Below are 16,739 nucleotides of genomic sequence, written 5' to 3'. Positions count from 1 at the left end.
TAAACTTACAGAGATATGATGGTTATTCAACAAAAAACCCCAACATGGCCAAAGTTCATTGACCTTACATGACCTTTGACCTTGATCATGTGACCTGAAACTCGAACAGGATGTTCAGTGATACATGATTACTCTTATGTACAAGTTTCATGAATCAGATCCATAAACTTTCAAAGTTATGATGGTAATTCAACAGATACACCCAATTCGGCCAAAGTTCATTGACCTTTGACCTTGGTCATGTGACCTAAAACGTGCACAGGATGTTCAGTGATACTTGATTACTCTAATGTCCAAGTTTAATGAACTAGACCAATAAACTTTCAAAGTTATGATGGTAATTCAACAGATACCCCCGATTCGGCCAAAGTTCATTGACCCTAAATGACCTTTGACCTTAATCATGAGACCTGAAACTTGCACAAAATTTTGAGTGATGCTTGATTACTATTATGTCCAAGTTTCATGAATCAGATCCATAAACTTTCAAAGTTATGATGGGAATTCAACAGATATCCACAATTCGGCCAAAGTTCATTGACCCTAAATGACCTTTGACCTTAGTCATGTGACGTGAAACTCATGCAGGATGTTCAGTGATACTTGATTAACCTTATGTCCAAGTTTCATGAACTAGGTCCATATATTTTCTAAGTTATGATGACATTTCAAAAACTTAACCACAGGTTAAGATTTCGATGTTGATTCCTCCAACATGGTCTAAGTTCATTGACCCTAAATGACCTTTGACCTTAGTCATGTGACATGAAACTCTAATAGGATGTTCAGTAATACTTGATTAACCTTATGGCCAAGTTTCATGAACTAGGTCCATATACTTTCTAAGTTATGATGTCATTTCAAAAACTTAACCTCAGGTTAAGATTTGATGTTGACGCCGCCGCCGCCGCCGCCGCCGCCGTCGCCGCCGCCGTCGGAAAAGCGGCGCCTATAGTCTCACTTTGCTTCGCAGGTGAGACAAAAACCGATGATATGTACATCATGAGTGGTATGCAAATGATGAAAATGATGATATCAAACACTCATTTGTTATTCATTATATCAAATATGGAATACTCCAATTGTTGTTTCTCAACAAAAATGAAGCTCTTAAATAAATTGCAATCTGTTAAAACAAAGGCAAGTCTGGAGGAATCAATCCTTGTTTTAGATTATAATGAGGAACACATAAAAAAAAATTATAAAATAGGAAATCTATATTGAGAAGGTAATGTCATCAATTCCTTCAATTCCCTCATACTGAACAAGTGGATGTTCAATAAAGCTGTTTGTAAGATACGATGACTTTACGCACGACTGGTGATCCTTTCAAGTGCTATGTGATATAGCCCAATGTAATTGATTTACGACCTAAGAATATGTTCCAGTCGTGCGTGACTTTACAAATAGCTTCATGAAACACCCACCAGGATGTTTTTGAGGTTACAAAAAAAAAACTTTACTATTTTATATCTGATTAAAAAGAGGAAGTTTACAGCATCAGGCTTTTCAACTTTATCAATGTTTCTGTAATATCTAGCTTAAGGACAAATTTGCAGTGATCTTTCTTTTAATGCAACGTGGCTTCTTATTGTAATACTAGCAAATGTTTTTAATATTTGCATTTTTTAGCTTTTGCTTCATTTGCAGGTTTTTACAAATATATAGCTATTTAATAAATAAAAGAAGTTGCTGAGTTTCGTCATAAGCATCTTTCAATGGTGTGTACACTGCAAAGCCCACACCGCTATAATCATTTTATTATTGCTGCTAATACATATGTATATGTTACTACAGTTTTATTAGACTACCCTGCCTAGATACAATGCCTTTGGGTATTTTTCCTTGAGTGAAGGCCACTGGACGATAAGGTGATCAGCAAAGTAGTACATTATGAGACCCGACAGAGAGAGATGTTGAACCCTGCAGATACTCTCTACATAGACTTGAACAACAGGCTTTACACCAAGCAACTGAGGGATGAAAAGAGAGAATGAAAAGTTAGATACGACAGTAAAGCAATTAAAGGGTACGTTCACCCCACAAAAGAAATGTTGATTTGAATTATATAATTACATAATTTGCCCCACCAATATCCCGGGATTAAGCTTAGCCGGCTTTGTTTTCACACTAAGTTGGCTAGCATGGTAAATGGTACGATACTATCTGGCCCTGCAAAAAAACAGGGTTAGCCGGCTTATCGCGGTGCTAGCACCACAATTGCGGTGCTAAGAGATGCAGTGTGAAACGAAACTGGGCTAAGCAATAGTGGGGCTTTGTATTAGCCAATCACAGAAGTCGAAATTGCATGTAAATCATGCTCTGTGTGGCAAGATCATCAATATTCATAAGCTGTGCGATAGTCCAGGGTTACTAGGCATTAACCCTGGCTATTACATGTAAGCAAATAGTATGGGTTAAGAAAGACAGTGCGAAATCCCCAAAAAAGATAGTATGGGGTTAAGGATAGTCCGGGGTGAAGGATAGCATGGGGTTAAGCAAATGCAATGTGAAAATCATATTTGGAGGATAATCATACTCACCCTCATAACAAATGCTGCAGCACACAGTGGTATACAGGTTCCAGGACCATTCACAAGTAGCTGTTTCAAAAATATAAATCAATAAAACTTTCAGTTCAAGATTCTGACTGCAATTCTCAAGTTATCAACACAAGAAATTTATTCACAGCCAACTAATACTTGGGACAAGCTCACATAACCTGTAGCATAGGGAGTTTGTCGTTGGTTGCAATATTCAGACAATTCCAATATAGATATACCGTAGATATATAGATATATATATAGATATACCACATATCTTTTTTATTCAATCACAGGGAAATTCTATTAATTAAATCTGACATATTCTCACAATCCATATCATCCTTCTTCTTTCTGCATAGGTTACCAGACCAAACTTTTGTCCTTAAACGTAAATGACATTTTTCTTTTCCAGTGCTTCCCCATTGTCCTCTGATTATTCAGGGTACCATTCAATAAATATTCCTGTTTTGTATGTTTCTATAACTCATCTGATATGGCTAGGCCTTCAAAAATAGCTATGTTGCCCTCATAAGCCCAAAACTGTAAAGTTAGGATGGTCAGTCCTTTTTATATAGAACTTCACTGCTATGCTCCCCAAAGATAATGACACATGGAGCAATCTCCTTGCAGTCAAAACACATATTCAAGTGTTTTAAAGCCCTTTAAGTAATACTCATTTGAGCAAATTTTTCACCCAAATCTGATATTTTCTCACAAAAACATTTTATTTGTATTAAAGAGAGACCTTGTTTTTTCCAATGTATAGTCAGTCAGTCAGATGAGGGCACTATATTTTTTTCTTAGGCCTTATAATGGCGCAATGCTGAGATGAGATGCTTACCAAATCTGGAGAATGTTTGAATACGATGAAGAAGGCAAACAAGGTGGCATAAAGAGTTGAGACAATGCTGGTGAGATAGGACTGCCGAACCTCTCTGCTCCTAGGAATCTTCTCTATTATGTACTGTCAAAGAAAATAAAAATAACATGTTCACGTATATGGCTCACTCACAGCTAGAAACAGGACCATCAATGTTCAAAACCATCACTCGTTGTCAAACAATCCCGATCATTATTCATTGGGGATGGGGGAGGGGAAGGGCATTATGAAGTTGCACATTCTCTCAACCACAAGATTCGGGGTTCAATTCCAACTGCAGCACTCCAATCCTTTGCCACTCGTAAAATGGGTAGCCTATGAAGGAATTTGTTGAATGATCAGGTTAGCCATGCCAGAGCTTAAGTAATTGTGTGCAGCACAAAATTGTATTAAGCGCTTGTGCATATTAATTATTATAAGTATTATTACTAACTTGGAAACAACTAGAATAAAAAGTGCCCAACTGTTATAATTGCCAATTCAATTCAATCTTTATTTCGCAAAATAGGATAAAAATACAAAGAAACATCAAATAATGTGATTAGATAATATAATACATTGCGTGGCTTTCCATGAAGGTTATCAGAAACCTGTAAGGCTGGATCGCCAAAACAGTAAAAAGACAACAATATTAATGAAAAAGAAAAACCAGAATATCATATCATTGTAGTAAATACAATGTAGGAAAAGGGACAGAGAAAACAACAACAAAAAATACAAAAAGACACGAAATAATAGCCAAAAGTATTTCATAATACATCAGTGAATGTAAATCCAATTATTCCCATAGGCTCTTTACATGTTGAGAATGATTTAATTGTACAGCTGATGTGATCAAAATTAATAGGAAACAGGTTTGTTGAATCATTTGTTACTCCACACTGTTCATACAGCTTAATATCAAATGCCCCAACCTATGATTGATTTGAATAATATATTACAAGGTGAAAGCAGCTCGCCCTTGAACTTTACAGTATCAAAATTTAAGATGAGATCAATCACCTGTGATCATGTGAACATTCTATTACGAATGTGGATGGCAATTTAAAATCATAACTTTAAAGTAAAACGGTCAGCTAAATTCATGTTTCTAATTTATCATACTTCAGTATACCTCACTGCTCTCTCCTTCTGTCGTCTTGTTCTCTTCAAACGTCCGGATTTTATCCTCACTCATTTTGTCTGTATTGGCATAAACATAGACTCGTGGAGAATAGACATTTGACATGCTACCTAGGAGACGGATGACTTCAGTGGTGTGGCCACCTATTTCAAATAAAAAAAATATTAAAAGTACAGACAAAAGTGAATAACCAAAAACCGCATATATTCGTAATTCCGAAGCTTCTTTAATCCAAAAACAAAGTGAGGTTCGTAATTCTGAAGGTTCGTTAAACCGAAAACGAAATGAGGTTTGTAATTCCGAAGGTTTGTTAGTCGGAAAACTTAATGATTAACGAACCTTATTTCGGACTAACGAACCCTATTTTGTTTTCGGATTAAAGAACCTTCGGAACAACGAACCTTATTTCGTTTTCGGATTAACGAACATTCGGAACATCAAACCTTATTTCGTTTTCGGATTATCGAACCTTCGGATTAAAGAACCTTCAGAATAACGCCACAAATGTTCTGATTAACGAACCCTTTTACGTTCTCGGATTAACAAACATCTAGGTATAGGCAATTTACGTGTTTCGAAATTATGAACCTTCGGAATTACGAAGTGTAACCACCAAAAACAATGTGAAAACAAAACATAAGAGATAGAAGAGGAAGGGACATGTTCACAAAACTCTGGGTAGCATTCCAGATATCAATGCCATTGGACAAGTTCTCCCCAGCGGCTCCCATCCATCATTAAATTTCATGGAGACAAGTATCTGTTCGTAGAGAATCAATAGGCCTTTAAAGTTCATGTTCTCCAAGGTCTCCCCCTTTTGCTTTTCCTTAGAGGGGCTCCACGACAGAAAAGAGTGAGGTGTCAGTTCCTCTACACGAGTCTTTTAGCTAATCTACGATAACAAAGATGGCAAGATGGCAACAATAACAGACTGTGAGTAAACGCTCCTCTACTTTCAATATATCTATTCATTTTATGTTTAATATTATTCAAAAAAATGACTCTTTAGTGCCAAAAGGGTCTAAATGATATTGTAGTCCATTTACACAAGTTTGGGCTCAAAACCCTCAATAAAATGTGTGTTTTTAAGCAACTTTATTCTTAGCAAAATAGTTTGTGCATGTAGTGCAATGGCATCCCGTCACTGGCTCAGTGGAGATTAAGCACGTCAGTCATATGTCATTATTCTCCAGGAGCCTCCTGGCTCTGGCATCCACAACACACAACTTCTATTCTATGCCTACGGCACTTGTTCACTGCTACCACCCTGCCTGTGGGGAATCTACAGGTAGGAGTCACTATGGTATGCCAATGTTGTACAGAGCACACACTTTAAAAAATCATTAAAATATCACTTTTGTGACCAAAATTACTAATTTCCATACAGATGCAATTTTCATTAGTAACTTGGGAATAATTTTTGTATTCACCAGAGCGCTCAAAAACTTTAATTTTAGGCATATTTTTGTGTACGCCCTCTATTGATGGAAAGTAATATGGCAAGAAAATTTTCATTTTTTGATCTCTATTTTTAATTAAGAAAAAAATGATTTAAAGTATCAAATTCAAACAAGAGCCAAGTTGTATGAATAATAGGTGTAATGGAAACTGTCAGTACAAAAAAATCAAGCATTTGCCCCAAACAAAAAGAGAAAATAAGCCAAACATTGCCACCCTCATTTTGCCACCCATGGAGATATAACTGAGAATAAGGTTATATCATAACCTTGTTCATTGAATGAGTGGCCTATGGCTTGATTTTTCTGCCTGGCGCGCGGCATGTAATGAACCCTTGAGTGTCTATTATCATAACCTTGTTCATTGAAATTTAATGAATGAGTGATCTAAAAATAAAAGAGAAGTTGATCCAGCAAGACCAAGTTTTTAAGTGTCCAGACACCCCACTCATCATGCTCATCGCCATATCGGCCATCTGATCTAACTTAAAGTTAGACCTAGTCTCGTCAGACCAAAGCTCAACCTTTGGTCTCTATGCATGATAGTTGTTCCACTAAACTCCGTAGGCTCCGCTAAAAAATTACAGACCAAAAAAGTTCAAACTCGATCTGTACTACAGGGACTCGATGGCCATACGTTTATTTATTAAGTTCGGATAAACCAGGGAAGTTGGAGCTGCCCGACAGCCGAATGTATGCCACTGTTTTTTATACCTTTTTAACCTATTTTTTCCTGCTTAGCTTTGGACGTTTGGTGAATTTCAGGGCAAGACGGAATAATCTTTATTTTGATACAGAGTGTCAGACTTTTGTTCTTTTTATATATTTTTATAAAATAAAGACAAAAATCAATGAGCCCCGTCACGGGGATTGCGCATTGTCAACCCCCTAAATAATGGCAGCTGCACGATCGCGAGCCGTCTGCACGTACATGTATGAGGAGAAATATATAAAAAATAAAAAGTTTAAAAAACTCCTCGAAACAGCCAGTGACTCAGTCTCACATTCAAGAATAGACCCGATTTTTTTTTCATGAAGAGAAATTAACATTTGTATGTTCATTCTTAAATAAGTATAAAGATAAATTCCAGTTGTGGTAAATGATCTCAAATTCAAATGTGTTTGTACAGAATCCAATTAACTGACCACCAAAGTGTCTGTTTGTATGTAAATAAAATGCCAAATGATTCTGGGAGAACTTGTGTAATTGCTATGAAATTAGCAAAAAAAAACACGGGATTCAGGTCGAGCGTTGGGCCGACATTCAAAGCAGTAGGCCCTAGATCTAATAATAATTACCAGTAATACACTGTCCCACACGCGCTTATCTGTGTTGGCGATCGTTATTAGTTTAGTAGTGTGAACATTTTTCACTTCAGCACAGACTCACTAGGTATGTTGCAAAAAAAATAAATCTCAGAAATAAGGTGTTTTCTTCATGGCATCATTTAGAGCTCATCAAGACCTTTAATTTAACACCTCATTTATCTCAATAGCTCCAGAAATAAGAAAGTTATTGCAGTTTTAAGGTCATATAAATCGCCTATTCAATTCTTATGTATTTCTTTGTTTTTTAAGCCAAAAGTTGTGATCTTAACTGGGACCAAGGTGCACTAATAGAAAACAGAAATGCGCATGCATTTGCACATGGAAGTGCCCCAAAACACTCCCCAAAATAACAGACGCCGCCGAAACAGGGACATAAAAAAACATCTTTAGCATCAGTAGATTTCATTCAAATTTCACCACAATATAGTTTAAATGTTGCTCTATCGGAATGAATACATTTTAGAGTGGTATGATACCTGTAAATGTGAATAGCAAGAGGTTGAAAGCAAGGCCAAAGTTCCAGTAGCACACAGAGTCGCAAGATTAGCAAGTGAGAATTTTTTTCAAGTCTATATAGCTGCCATAAACATTCAACTACGTAAAAACAATGATGCAATGGGGAATAACTTTTCCTTGGACATACAAAAACAATACAAAGCAATGCCTCCACAGTCGCCCTGCAATTCCAGCCAGCACACTCAATGCCTCATTCAGAATGCACCTAGAGGGCACCTTTGCAACATACCTAGACTCACCACAGATTAAAGGGGAAGTTCACCCTGAAGAAAACTTTGTTGTAAAATAGCAGAAAAAATAGTAAAGAAATATTGGTGAAGGTTTGAGGAAAATCCGTTAAAGAGTAAGAAAGTTATTAGAGTTCAAAGTTTTGGATTTGTGACGTCATAAACGAGCAGCTGCCCCATGTGTCATGAATATAAAATGCATGAATTTCATATTCTGTATGGTTCCTTATGACTTAATTTTGTTTTCTATTCACGGTCGGATGTGAAATGATTTGTCTATTGATATACAAAAGGTACAGCGAAAACCATTTTCAATTTTCTGAGAAAATGAAATTTCATTGATTTTTTACCATTCACTATGTGGGGATGCTGCTCGCATATGACGTCACAAATCAAATAATTGAAATTCTAATAACTTTATATTGGATTAATTTTTCTCAAACCTTCGGCAATATTTTTTATTATTTTTTCTGCTATTTTTACAATAAACTTTTTGTCAGGGTGAACTTCCCCTTTAAATCTACATTTCAAGATTTCACAAAGTTCAGTTTAACCACTCATTCAATGAACAAGGTTATAATATAACCTTGTTCTCAGTTATATCTTCATGTGTGGCAAAATAAGGGTGGCAATGTTTGGCTTATTTTCTCTTTTTCTTTGGGGCAAATGCTTGATTTTTTTACACTGACAGTTTTCATTACACCTATTATTCATACTAATTGGCTTTTATTTCAATTTGATTCTTTGAATCATTTTTTTCTTAATTAAAAATAGAGATCAAAAAATGAAAATTTTCTTGCCATATTACTTTCCACCAATAGAGGGCGTACACAAAAATATGCCCAAAATTCAAGTTTTTGAGCGCTCTGGTGAATACAAAAATTATTCCCAAGTTACTAATGAAAAATAAATCGCAACTGTATGAAAATTAGTAATTTTGGTCTCAAAAGTGATATTTTAATGATTTTTTGAAGTGTGTGCTCTGTACAACATTGGCATACCATAGTCCCAGAGCTACCAAGTCTCACGCATTGTGCGTGAGACTCACGCATTCAGGGTCCGTCTCACGATCTCACGCATGGCACTGATTTTTCTCACGCATTAGGACCCGACAGAAAAAATAGAGAAAAAGTAGCATTATTCGCTAGATTATACGACTGGCCGGCCGCCTTCACGTCTAGCCTGGCACACGAGACGAATCGAGAGTGCAGTCAGCATGGTCAGCGCACAGCTAGTACGTGATACGATGAATCGCGTGCATGCATCGCATGGTTTTGTAGTATGGATCGATATCATGATGAAGCCCATATTTTTATCTCATGCACGCGCGCGCAGAGACGCCGAGTCATGAAAATCTCACGCATAACATTTTTTTGAACTTGGCATCTCTGTAGTCCTACCAAGTACCTGTAGATTCACCACAGCCACAGGTTATTTGTATCTTTATAGTCTTAGAATCTCCAGAACAGTGGAGGGATCACCTAAGAGAGAGAGAGGTAGCAGTGAACAAGTGAGTTTAACTGTCGAGCTGTCCCACTTGTTCACTGCTACCATCTGGCCTGTGGAGAATCTACAGGTAGGACTATGGTATGCCAATGCTGTATAGAGCACCCACTTTAAAAAATCATTAAAATATCACTTTTGTGACCAAAATTACTAATTTCAATATAGTTTTAATTTATTTATCATTAGTAATGTGGGAATAATTTTTGTATTCACCAGAGCGCTCAAAAACTTGAATTTTGGGCATATTTTTATGTACGCCCTCTATTGGTGGAAAGTAATATGGCAAGAAAATTTTCATTTTTTGATCTCTATTTTTAATTAAGAAAAAATGATATAAAGAATCAAATTTAAATAAGAGCCAAGTGGTATGAATTAACAGGTCTAATGGAAACTGTCAGTATAAAAAAATCAAGCATTTGCCCCAAAGAAAAAGAGAAAATAAGCCAAACATTGCCACCTTTATTTTGTCACACGTGGAGATATAACTGAGAACAAGGATACTCGTAAAATTATGTCACTCTCGCCCATGAATATTCATTAGATCGTGGTCGTGCGTGTTCAATACACACCGAGTGCATGCATGCAGAGAGTTTGTATTGAACACGCACGACCAGGATCTAATGAATATTCATCGCGAGAGTGACATAATTTTACGAGTGTCCTTTCAAACTTGGTTCTTAAGTGCCTACCGTACCTTTGTTTACGGTGTTGCAAGCTAGCTGCATTCTAGGCGATCAGCATTATTTTCTTGCTCGTTCAATCCACTTTCATCATCATCTTGTCAAAAGATGGCGTACTTTACCAATAAGTATATACATGAGATGCAACCTGTTGATTTTTGGTACAATTTCCTATTACGCGCTGACGACTTGAATTGAGAATGTTCGATACGAAAAATTGCTTTTCGATTGTTGTTTGCGTACTTTCCACCGCAGTATTAAGGACGGATCGAACGGAGTATCCTGGTTGAGACTTGGAGGTAAGCCAGGGCTCCACACTAACCCATTTTTTCTACTGGTCCAACCTATTCATGTCGGACCAGTAGATACCCAGTTTTTCAAATTTTTACTGGTCCGAACCTAAAATCTACTGGTCCCAAAAAGTAAAGAAAACATTTAAAAAAAGGCGCAAGTTTATTTTTCTAGCCTTTCGTGACCCCCCCCCCCCCCCCGTAAAACGAAGGAATGAAGGACAAAAAGAAAGCAAGACAGAAACGAAGAGAGTAAGAAAGAAAGAAAGAAGGAAAGAAGGAAAGTCAGAAAGAAAGAAAGAAAGGATGGAAGGAAAGAAGGAAGGAAGGAAAGAAGTAAGGAAAGAAGGAAGGACAGTAAGAAAGAAAGAAAGGATGGAAGGAAGGAAAGTAAGAAAGAAAGGATGGAAGAAAGGAGGAAGGAAGGAGGGCGGAAAGAAGGGAGGAAAGAAGGAAGGAAAGAAGGAAGGAAGGAAAGTAAGAAAGGATGGAAGGAAAGAAGGAAGGAAAGGAGGAAGGAAGGAAAGAAGGAAGGAAGGAAAGAAAGAAAGAAGGAAGGAAAGAAGGAAGGAAGGAAAGTCAGAAAGGATGGAAGGAAGGAAGAAAAGGAAGAAAGGATGGAAGGAAGGAAGAAGGAAGGAAAGAAGTAAGGAAAGAAGGAAGGAAGGAAAGTAAGAAAGAAAGAAAGAAAGAAAGGATGGAAGGAGGGAGGAAGGAAGGGAGGAAAGAAGGGAGGAAAGAAGGAAGGAAGGAAAGTAAGAAAGGATGGAAGGAAAGAAGGAAGGAAAGAAGGAAGGAAGGAAAGAAGGAAGGAAAGTCAGAAAGAAAGGATGGAAGGAAGAAAAGAAGGAAGAAAGGATGGAAGGAAGGAAAGAAGGAAGGAAAGAAGTAAGGAAAGAAGGAAGGAAAGTAAGAAAGAAAGGATGGAAGGAGGGAGGAAGGAAGGGAGGAAAGAAGGGAGGAAAGAAGGAAGGAAAGTAAGAAAGAAAGGATGGAAGGAAGGAAGGAAAGAAGGAAGGAAAGAAGGGAGGAAAGGAGGAAGGAAGGAAGGAAAGAAGGAAGGAAAGAAGGAAGGAAAGAAGGATGGAAATAAGGAAGGAAGGAAAGAAGAAAGGAAAGAAGGAAGGAAAGAAGGAAGGAAGGAAAGAAAGGATGGAAGGAAGGAAGGAGGAAGGGAGGAAAGAAGGGAGGAAAGAAGGAAGGAAAGAAGGAAGGAAAGAAAGGATGGAAGGAAAGAAGGAATGAAAGAAGGAAGGAAAGGAGGAAGGAAGGAAAGAAGGAAGGAAAGAAGGAAGGAAGGAAAGAAATAGAGAAAAAAAATTAAAAGAAAGATTGAAAAGAAAGAAGGAAAGAAAACAGGAAGAAAACAGAGGAAGAAAGCTTAAACTATTATCATAAATAATTTGTTTCTTTTTTGGCTCAATTAAAATAGCTACGAAAGTCAGAAACCAAGTGTATCAACACACACATAAATGCATATGTGGGGCTATATGTATTCAGACGATACCACCCGAGACCCGATCTGTTTGAACCAAACAGAAGTGAAAATTTACCCTTTTACTGCTTACAGATGACAGAGTTACTCCAATTTTTAGGAAATATGGACATTATAAGAGCCTTTCATGAGTATGAACCGTGAATTTTGACAGTTCTGTGAGAGATTTCTGCCAGAGTTTAGCCAGGTTTCGTTCGTGCGGCCAGTGGAGAATTCACCATGTGGATTGTGTGGCTGACTACATGTACACTGTCCGCATGCTGTATAGTACTCTAGTAACACGTGCGATTCATCCTGTGTGTATTCTGTGTGTGAATTGCAGAATTGAACGGGGAAATGGTTTGCTGTGAATTTGACCATTTCTGGAAAAGTTATTGGCCCAACAATGGTTTTTATTACTGGTCATGTCGGACCCTTCAATCTTATTCCCTCACATTCGTGTGATGAATGAAAACGTCAAAGTCCACTATGAAACCACATGCGTTGTGCGAGGTTAGTACTAACCTCGCATGTTGTGTGAGTGTCCCAGATCTAGATCCTCGAATCTGATATGTGACAATTGATTTTACAGATTTTCTCGTGAAATCAGTGTTTACTGCATGCTGCAACTACTTTCATTTATCTTTAATTTTAAGGTGCGAACACATGCCACCCTCATAATCTACCTGGCGACTTTGCTCCTGTGCAATTTGAACTTCTTTATCACAAAACTATGTTTCACCCATTGCACATGTGTGCATAAAAATTGTATGCAACGGAACGGTGGACTGAAATTGGTTAGGAATTGACACTGAAAACAGGCGCATAAAACTCACCTGAACCTGCGACGATCAAAGTTTTTACTTTATGCCGATGTTTTGCTTTGACTTTTCCGAGATTATTTGTGACATATAACAACCTACAAAAGCAGATCACGACAAATATGCACGTGAATCCGAGGACGAAAACTGGTGACGATAGGATCATGGGCGCCGCCATATTTGTTTTTACTCTAGGCTCGTTCGCAAGAGAATTTAGGCTGATCGTTAAAATAATTAAAAAAAAACTAATTCAATTCAATTCATGTCATTTTCTCTTTCAAATTCAATTCATTTATTTTCTCTTTCAATCTTTTTACATTAATTTTACAATGATAGTTCAATACAATATACATATTTACAAAATGTAACATTTAAATCATTTCTATATTATACACAACTGTATTTTTCCAGTAGATGCGGTATGAAATCAAAAGAGAAGGATACCAACTAAAAAGCAGAGCTTGTAGGGTGAAGGCCCCCTTTCATAAATAAGTACTAATGAAAAAATGAAAATGTTTTATTTTTTGCTGTTTTAAAGAACGGTGTTCATTGTGAAATAAGAATATGGAGAGCTTTTCTGATTTTTTTTAAATGTTTCAGGAAAAGTGTATTTTCCAAGCAAGCAAGCAATAGCCCCGTATGACTGTATGATTTTTTTTTTCATTTTCCTTTTTCACAACAAATCCGTATTTGAAAAGAAAACCACTTGCAAATAAGCAAAAGCAAGACAAAATAAAACTTAAAAAACAAACGAACATAAATGAAGATAATGATTCCAAAAAGGGCTAAATCCACTTTTGACCAATTTATATGCTATATAATTATTTATTTAAAAAATCATTTTTGGTCAAAAGTGCCCCCCCCCGTAGGTATGCTAGTGCTTTATGGGTCTTCTATATCTTCTTCTTTTCTTCTTCTTCCCAATATACCCCATCCCATCCCAGAAGGAAAAACCAGTTCCACTGGACCAGTTAGACCAGTATAATTATAACTGGTAACTCTGGAAATTCAAATATCGGTTTACTGGTCTAACTACCCAGTTAAAATTTTACTGGTCCAGTTCAAAACTAAACTGGTCTTGAAATACTGGAATTTTATTATACTGGTCTTGGTTCTGGTGTTTGTTACTGGTCTCACTGGTCTTCATACTGGTCCGTACTAGTCTTAATGGATCAATTTATTACATGCATTTGGTTTTTTATATACCATGGCCAGTGAAATGTGATGGAAAAAATGGTTAGTAAATTAATCTTTCTGCTGTTATTTTGAATGTGATGTATGAAATTACACATTTTCATTGTGATTATAGTTCACACACTTATTTTGAAGATATTCAAACAACAATGATTGCTATTGCAAGGATATTCCATTATAAATCCTGATTTTTCTTTAAAAAACAGGAAATATGCAAATGAGCTAAACCACGTGATCAGCATCATCAGAATTACTGGTATTACTGGTCTTGACCAGTTTAATTTCAGGCATTGAATTACTTTAGACCAGTTGACTATATATCAGAGGAATACATCTTGCTTTGATCTTAATCATAATTATAGGAAATTATTATTTCAATGATAATATCAATACTTGATAATTATGATAATATTAATAATAATATTACAATATATATAACAGTAATAACAGTAATAAGAATGATTACAACAATGAACATAATGATAATCATAAGAGCAATGATGATAACAATGAAAAATTATATCGATAATAACTTTCTCTGAATTTCAAGATTCATTTTTCATAATTTGTTAAATGATCTGACTTGAAAGTCATTATTTATTGGACCAGTAACCAGAATGCAATTGTTTGAACTGGTCTCCGGTTCATTTTTACTGGTCCAGTTAAAAATCAACTGGTCTAGTAAACATATAATGGAAACCAGTAAAAATCTACTGGAAACCATTTATTGGACCAGTAACACTAGTTTAATGAAAAACAATTTTATTGGTATTACTAATTGCTTTAACTGGAATGCAATTGTTGGAACTGGTCTCCAGTTGATTAAATATCAACTGGCCCGGCCAATAAAAATATACTGGAAACCAGTAAAATTATACTGGAAACCAGTTAACATTACTGGTCTTACTGGGTTTTCCTTCTGGGATCTTCTACCCACTGGCAGTTTATCTGTCGAGTTTCACATCATTGTTTTTTCTGCTTGTTGTAATTGTTTCTTTCTCCTATTCTCACATCATCATTTATGGGGGTTATTTTAATCACTTTTTGTTATCTTATACCGCTGCTAAGAAATCCTATGCTAAGGTTTGGGTTGCTATACTTTCAGACTTTTACATACTTGTACACTTATTTCATGAAGGAAAAGTATTGGATAATTATGTGATATCTATTTCCTTGTATTTATTAAGATTAAAGGGGAATGAAACCTTTGGAACAAAAGGCTTGTGTAGAAACAGAAAAATCAAAGAATAGAAAGTTTTAGAAAAATCGGACAAATAATGAGAATTTAAGTTATGAGCCTTTGAATATTGCAATCACCAAGGCTATGGAGATCCTCATATTGGCAATGCGACAAGGATGTGTGATGTCACTGATGAACAACTTTCCCTTTGGTGGACTATAAAATAACCTCAAAATGTCTCTTTTTGCTTTTTCTTATGATTATACAAACTCTTTATCCATGATGTATTCTTAAGAAATATGTATTACATGCCCTCGTGTAGAAAGAACACATGATCTATGGATACATGTGATAAAAGAGGCAATTCAAGTGAAAGAGAGAGTTGTTCACAAGTGACATCACACATCTTTGTCGCATTGCCAATTTGCTATCTCCATAGCATATTCAAATGATCATAACTTTCTCATTATTTGTCCGATTTTTCTCAAACTTTTATGTTGATCTGTTTCTTTGATTTTTCTGTTTTCACACAAGCTATCTTGTTCCAATGGTTTCATTCTCCTTTAAATATACTTTCAAAATTGTCAGATAAAATACTTAATTTATTTTTTTCTTTCCCTTTTCGTATAATACTATAGGCCTATTTGTTCGCCTCCGTATTTTTTCCACTCTGTCATATTCTCTTATAGTCCCCCCCCCCCCACCTATACCGTCCGTTCTTCTGCACTATCATATTCTTTGATATTGGCCAAGTATTGTTTGTTTTGTAGATCTACATACATTGGGCCAATGTACAAGGAAATCCTGAACGATACTGAAATTTCAGTTCAAGAAAGATGATCAAGAAAGAGTACGGGAAAATATAGGTCTACAATATCATATCCTGTAGAAAGAATATTTGTCATCGGTGCCGGCCTGCAGTGTGATCTAATTTTTTTTCCTTGTATTATTCATTCATATAAAAGCCCGGTTTACTAGGCCTTTATAATAACAAAACGCAAAACATACAGCTTATTAAAATATTACCGAAAACACAAAATGAACAGAGAAATACAATGCAAAATCATATTGTGTAAGGTCAAAATTATAATTTAAAATTATAAAATACATTTTAATAAAAAAGTGAATAAGTTTCAACATTATATACAAATGATAGACTGGTCAAACAAAACAAAATATGGTAAATGATAGCAGTGGGGGATCCAGGTAGGGGCACAGGTAAATTCCCAATTCGTCTATTGCCAACTTGTCCACTCATCATGCACATCTATTAATTGCCATTCCTCACCATTTCGTCTACTACAACCATGCATTGGTCCCATATGGAAGTAAAGTTTGGTCCAATAGGCCGGGTGTCTGGAAAACGAAGACCGAAGACCGAAGACCGGGGACACGTATCACACTCGTGTGAAAGCGTTTGTAGTTCACGCACGAAGCGTGTACAAAGCAGTGCAAAGTGTGTACAAAACACGTGCGCGGGTTAGAATGGACTTTGGACCTTGCCCCCTACACATGT

General features: G+C 36.3%; 1 protein-coding gene across 1 annotated transcript; it reads right to left on the bottom strand.

The window, feature by feature from the left end:
- Positions 1–979: 979 nt before the first annotated feature.
- LOC121424057 (UDP-N-acetylglucosamine transferase subunit ALG14 homolog) lies at positions 980–13,042 on the bottom strand. Its single transcript, XM_041619640.1, has 5 exons — positions 12,865–13,042; positions 4,541–4,692; positions 3,388–3,510; positions 2,544–2,603; positions 980–1,973 (listed from the first exon to the last, which is right to left on the bottom strand). Exons 1-5 carry the CDS (start codon positions 13,025–13,027, stop codon positions 1,803–1,805), a joined length of 669 nt encoding a protein of 222 aa, XP_041475574.1. The 5' UTR covers positions 13,028–13,042; the 3' UTR covers positions 980–1,802.
- Positions 13,043–16,739: the final 3,697 nt, after the last annotated feature.

This window comes from Lytechinus variegatus, chromosome 11 (genome assembly GCF_018143015.1).
Source record: "Lytechinus variegatus isolate NC3 chromosome 11, Lvar_3.0, whole genome shotgun sequence".
Taxonomy (NCBI): domain Eukaryota; kingdom Metazoa; phylum Echinodermata; class Echinoidea; order Temnopleuroida; family Toxopneustidae; genus Lytechinus; species Lytechinus variegatus.
This window is presented reverse-complemented; position numbering and strand designations above follow the sequence as displayed.